This window comes from Conger conger, chromosome 5, assembly GCF_963514075.1.
Source record: "Conger conger chromosome 5, fConCon1.1, whole genome shotgun sequence".
Lineage (NCBI taxonomy): Eukaryota > Metazoa > Chordata > Actinopteri > Anguilliformes > Congridae > Conger > Conger conger.
In genome coordinates, this window is record NC_083764.1 from 12,439,514 (window position 1) to 12,446,011 (window position 6,498).

Here is a 6,498-nt window from a genome sequence, read left to right on the forward strand (position 1 = left end):
ATCCTTTCATATCTGCCTCTGTTGTTCAGGGGAATGTAAGGGACTGGGCTTCAGGGGGGGTCAAAGGTGACTGTCAGGAGATGTGGGTCAGCTGCCACGACCCCCAAGAGAGGGAGAGCGAAGGAGGGGGGTGGGGGGAGGGGGTCAGTGATGAACGAGATCAGAGAGGCGTGGCGGGGACAATTGGGCACCCGTCCTGCCAGAGGATCTCACGCTCCCATCCCTCACTGTCTCACAGGAAGAAGACAAAGGAGACGCCGTACGGGGCCACCGACGCCCAGGAAACAGGTACGTGAGACTCCGCTAACCGCTAACCGCGCATCCGCGGGACTCTGCCGCGGGACTCTGCCGCACACTTGACACCACTTGATTGTGCCCCCCCCCTCCTCCCCCTCTGTGAACCCTGTGTTCTTCTCGTTGTTCTGGGAAAAGTTATTTCATTCGCAGACGCTTTTGCCCAGTGCGAGGTGTATCGCGTTTAGTTGCTATGAAACGTGCGAAGTAGAGCTTGTATACAAACACAAGCAGCTTAGCCGAAAGGAAAACTGACACTGTTTTGCTGTGAAACCGCAAGGAATACAATTGTAAGGCTTTTGTCAATATTACTCTGTAGGTGCATGTTCACCGACAGTAACAGGGATTCAGCAGTGTTTCCCTTGTGTAGTTGACCTTTTACCATTGCTGCCGTGTAGAAGAATCCCTTCCACCATACGGTACCCGGCTGAATAGGCCAGTGAGATATACTGTGAAATGTAATGTGACAGTGTGTGAGAGAGAGAGAGAGAGAGTGTGTGTGAGCGAGTGAATGAATGAGAGAGACAGGCAGGGGCAGTCAGGCTTGGGCTTGTCCCAAAAGCAGACATGCTCCAACAAGCACTGCAGGCCGAGCCCTCAAGAGCAGGCCCCACAGACGGCTTCTCAACCCCCCACCCCACCCCCCACCCCCCCTCAATCCTACCTGTCCTCTGGCCAAAAACGCAGACACGCTTTAATCTCAGTCCTCCCCATTAAGGAAGAGCAATGACTCCGATGCATCAACGTGACACACCTGAAAATAGACCTATCGTCTGTGTCTCTGGAGTCCGCTCTGAGTAAGATTAGTGCAAATGGAGGAGACGTCGTTGTCTATGCTAGACTCTGCTGTGTCTGGTCTGAGTAAGACTTTGCAAATAGACACAGAGGTGTATAGAGTAGTTCCTCGTACTCTCTACTTCCTGCCTACATCCTGCCTGGAGTTGTTTTGTCCCAGAATATGTTGAAATGGAAATGGAGTTTATGTGAGTCTGTCCTGTCGTGTCCTATCCTGTTCTCAGCAGGAGCAGTGTAAAGGGGGACATGTCTATAGTTTAACCCCGTTTATCCTGCCTCCCCACAGGATGCTGGAAGCAGATACAGCAGCCCTTCTCCCGCCACCAGTCCACAGAGTTCACCATCAGCTACAGCTCGGAGAAGGACCCCGTGCAGAAACTGGACCTGGTGACCAGCAACATGGCGGGTAGGTCCCCACAACGCCTGTCTAAAAACACACAGCCACTCGTACTGTAACCCTACCTCTGCTCTCTCTGTTCGGTCGAAAGTAGCTTCGACTGAATACGTTCGGTGCTCTCCATAGTGTCTCAGTGCTTCACGTCCTACCTCAGGGCTGATGTTTAGGCAACTTTGCTTGTAACTCAAAGGTTGGGGGCTTGGTTTCCAAATAGTGGCACTGGTCTTGTTCCCTTGAGCATGGTACTTAACCTGAATAACTTGAGTATGAATGGATTGCCTGTGAAAATTGCCTGTCGTTAATTTAAGTCCATCTGTTTAAAGGCATCTGCTAAATGTCACCTGGAATTCCCCCAGCACTTTCCATGGAGTGGAGCAGAACTGCACGAGGGCTCAGAGTTGAACAGGCCCACTGTGGGCTCTTAATTGTAAATGATGTGCCATTATGCCCCAAACTGAACGGGTCTGAGGGGTTGCATCATAAGAGCTGAGAGTAGCACTGCCCAGTCTGGGAGAAGACTAACCCCTGGCTTTGGAAAGCCTTTTATGAACCGAAAAAAGGTTTCTGACGCTAGCTGGGAGCCAGTAGAATGAGAAATGGGTCCATTCTGTCTAATGTGGGCTGCTTAATCACTCTAGCACACAGATTCGGGTCATTTAACATTCATTTAACTGAGGATTTAACTGAGGATACCCAGAAAATGTGCCGCCAAAAATAGACTCATTAAAATTCAAAACATTAATCTCCTTGTTGGAGTACTCATACTTATACGCTTATTTTTGCTCAATGGAGAAATGCTCACCATGACCGAGAGCTTGTATTGTTCCCCGTGTGTTGTAGAGTACCAGCAACCCCTGATGATTGGGACGGGGACCGTCGCACGGAAGGGCTCCACGTTCAGACCTATTGACAAGGAGGGCAAGGACGACCCCGCGGACCCCGCAGCGCACTACGATTACCTGCACACGGCCAACCAGTACGCCCTGCCCCTAACCAATCAGGAGCCGGAGTACGCCACGCCCATCATTGAGCGGCACACCTTCCGGAAGGAGGCCTTCCTGCCGGACCCCAGCTACAGCGTGCCGGGGGCCGTCCTCAGCAGGACCCCCTCCTTCAAGGCCGTGGACTGCGGGCCCCACAGGAAGCCAGGGGCTTTCTACCAGACCCCCCAGGTCAAAACTGACCGAGCCAACAACTCGGAGGGGGTCTATGACCGCCCCAAAGTGAGCACGTCGCTGGCCCAGAATGGGACCGGCGGGGACTACCAAAGGCCCCAGGTCAAGCCGTCAGTGTTGGAGAGCTACTCCTCCCCCAGGGACTGTGTGAAAGCAGGGGGTGGCACTACCCGGAGCCCCAATGTCTGACCTCAAAAGAGGACAGGAGTGTGCTTTGGTCCATTTTGCTGGTTTAACAGACAAAGTGACTGTTTTGTTTTTTTTTTTTGTTTTTTTTACCTTAAATCATTTTATTAGGACTATGTCTGGCGGCAGGAGACGCTGGTGTCTGTACCCGCAGTGTGTTAGGAATCTCCTCAGATAGACAGGAGGACCGGTTACAAAGCGTGACGGATGGCGCATGTGTTTTTCTCATGGGCCTGGATACATCAGTCCGATGTATGAGCAGTTTTTTGTCTCTGTGTAAAAATGTTTGAGGGCCTAGGCTTTCATCAAAGCACACTGCGAATGCTTTGATGAAGACGGTTAAAGATGTTTGTAGAATGTGCTTTGAACCTACCTTTCGGGAAATTCCTTGCCTCTCCATAAACCGTGACCCGCGATTTTACATACTCGCAGGTAAAAGAATTGGAGATCTTGGTGTAGGTCGGGGCAATTCCAGGAGCAGGCTGAAAGTTGATTGCTTTCAACGCTCCTTGACTGGAATTTGGGAATTAACATGGGAATATCTGGCTGCTGAGCGCAGTCGTTTCCAGCTTTAATGTCCGCTTCCTTATGTCTTCCAGGTGGGCAGTTAGGGAGTAAGGCTCACACAGGCATACCCCGTGCTCTCAATCATGCATTTTAATAGCTACCTCCCCGAATATGAGCGGTTTAATACAAAAATTCTTCTTCGGAACGGCTCCGACCGAAGACGGAATGAGGTAGAAGGGGAAGCTTCATAACGGACCGCATTGAGGTGGCAAATTTGTGTGTGAGCTGTGAGCAGAAGATTTATGCAGTAGAACTGGCCCTTGACAGCAAATGAGTGAGAGAGTGGAGAGAGTGGAGAGAGTGGAGAGAGTGGAGTGAGTGGAGTGAGTGGAGTGAGTGGAGTGAGTGGAGTGAGTGGAGAGAGTGGAGAGAGTGGAGAGAGTGGAGAGAGTGGAGAGAGTGGAGAGAGTGGAGAGAGTGGAGAGAGTGGAGAGAGTGGAGAGAGTGGAGAGAGTGGAGAGAGTGAGTGAGAGTGTCAGTGAGCGAGCGAGAGAGAGTGCAAGCTGCAGAGAGAATGTTCTCCAGGAGAGGTGATGTACGAGGTTCCTCTCTCAATAAAGAGGCTGAAATGAGCCATGTCGGAGAGTTACGGTCAGAGTGCGACCATGAGACAGCCACCTGACCGCAAGGAGCTTTGGTCTCATATCCGCGGTCAGTTTCAAATCCCGTAAAAAGAAGACCGGCGCGAGATTTTTCAAAAAAGGAGTCGAGCAGAAGTCTTGCACGTAAAAAAAAAAAAAAAAAATTCTTAAATACTTAATAAAAGCTGCTGTTACGATAATCGGTTCAATCGAACCTTCTCTAGGGCCACCAACACTTGGTGATGGTATGTCCTTTTTTTTTTTTTCTTCCCCATTTTGTTTGTATTTTATTTTTGTTTTCAAAATGGAGGTGAAGACCGAGCCATGTTAAATGGTACCTTTTCACAGGTCTGTTTTTAAATTGCATATTTGAGTGTACATACAGTGCCGGTGTACAGTATGCATGTAGATGTATATAGTTATGAGAAAAGGAAAGCCTGTTGTCCTGTGCTGTCGAATGTACGAAATGCACCTGTGAGTGTGGTGTTGCTGCTGTGTACAGGAGACAGATCTCGGGACTGACTAAGGACTCTAATTTCTGTGAAATGTTTTCGGGTGGGGCCGGGGCGGGGCGGGGGGTTATGTGCGGCATCTGTGATTAACTCTGCCGCAGACGGTTCTGTGATGTCCCTCCCCTCAGAGTTCGGTTTACATTGTCGTCTAAAAGCTGTGCAGCACACAGGACCCTGAATAAAAAAAAAAAAGGAAAAAGAAAACACTCCATATCGCATGCCCTGGAACCTTCTTGGAGTCTTGTGTGAAAGTGATGTCTGGCTCTCGCGGGGGGTGGGGGTGGGTTGTTGTTGGTGGTTTCGAGCGTGTTGGGAGTCCTGAAATTCCAGTCCCACTGGAGAGCGGAGCAGGAAGTCACATGACGGCAGCTTGTGTGCGCGCTGGAATGTGGCGGATCGGTGTCAGTCGAGGAGCAGCTGATTCCCCCGCCGCACTGCTGCCCGTGCTCACCAGGTCCTCCCGTCCAGTAGGGGCAGCAGAGAGGCGGCGCTGATGGCCTGTTGGTGAGGGAGAGTGTGAGGAGGGGGTCCTGCAGATGAAGGTGATTTGGCGGTCAGCTCGGCGACTGAAAGGAAATGCTCCTGGCGGCGGTGTGGCTAGAAGGTGTGAGATCCTGGCCATGGGGCGGGGATTGGTCTTGTACTGTTAACACGAAGGTGTGGAGCATTGTTTCCCAGCACACTTCCGCTTGCTCAGGTTTCAGCTGTCCCATTACACTGCTTACACACACACACACACACACACGCACACACACACCCCCACACTCACTCACTCACTCGCACATACACACACACACACCCACACACTCTCTCTCACAAGCACACACACCACCACACACTCTCTCTCACACAGGCACACACTCTGTCTCACTCCCGCACGCACAAACTCACACACAGTGCAGGAGAGCTGAAACTGGAGTCAGTTCTGTCAAATACAAAAGAGAAGGGTGGTCCATCCATCTTGAGTTTTAGGCTCCTGGCTATTCAGCTTTTCCCTCAGAATTCCATTCATGTCTCGTCTTGCTTTAACACCTCTCTGCCCTGTGTGCGAGTTCAAGGGTCCGTCTCACTTCTGCTTCAACAGAGATGTTCTATTGCTAATTACAGTCATCACAAAATTAAATCTGGAATATATCATTGTCAAAGGAGACCCATGTTCAATTGATGATAATTGTCCTTGGGATGGGTTTATCATATTCGGTAACTATAGCAACCATATGAAGAGATTTTACCTAAAAGAAAAACCCATTCCCCCTCATTTGAATGAGAATCTTAAATTTACAAACCGGGTTTAATGCAGTCTGTTATTGTTTTTTTAAGTGTAACAAGCCTAAAATAGAGGCTAATGTGGCTGGCGCTGGAAAATGTTATTCAGTTTTAAACACCCACCTAACATCTGAACAATATCAGTGAAACATTGAAAAAGACACATGGCAATAGATAAAGTTAATTTATAGCTGGCGTACTAAGTCTTACATTTTTGGTTCAACAACTTTCAGAAAGCTCGGTGTGTAAATGAGAAGTTTATACCGCCCCCTGCTGTCCATCTTAAAGTAATGCAACTAGGATGTCATTGCACTGAAATGTAGACATTGTAAACCGACGTCCACTGAAGCTAGAACTGTGGAAATGTTTTCACTTTTATTAAATGTATTAATCGGTCATTATTGATAAATATTAGGAAGTAAAGCCTTTTTTTAGTCGGAAACCTATAGCAGCTGGTACTTTCCATTGTTGATGAAAAGCTTTGCCCAAGCCTACTCCAGTCTCATTTGGCAGCCATTCACTTTAAACCCTCATGGAACAGAATCCATTTATAGGGTCAATAGATCCACATGACTTGTGATAAAATGCTCGAGGCACACAAAGACAAAGCAGGGGAGAGGAAGCTCTCAGAACAGGCAACTAGAATAGCTGATGAGTGCCATTTCACAGTTCATTTTCAGGACCATCAACCAACTGAATTTGACAAACTGAACTGACCCCTTGAG

The 6,498-nt window shown here is 49.1% G+C and overlaps 1 protein-coding gene across 1 annotated transcript in view; it reads left to right on the forward strand.

Moving 5' to 3' along the window:
* dcbld1 (discoidin, CUB and LCCL domain containing 1) overlaps positions 1–3,727 on the forward strand; it is a 28,972-nt gene extending 25,245 nt beyond the window's left edge. The window contains exons 13-15 of the mRNA XM_061242421.1: positions 239–288; positions 1,376–1,495; positions 2,327–3,727. Of these exons, the coding sequence (XP_061098405.1) occupies positions 239–288; positions 1,376–1,495; positions 2,327–2,850 (694 nt within the window). The 3' untranslated portion in view covers positions 2,851–3,727. The remainder of the gene's footprint in view (positions 1–238; positions 289–1,375; positions 1,496–2,326) is intronic.
* The last annotated feature ends 2,771 nt before the right edge of the window (positions 3,728–6,498 follow it).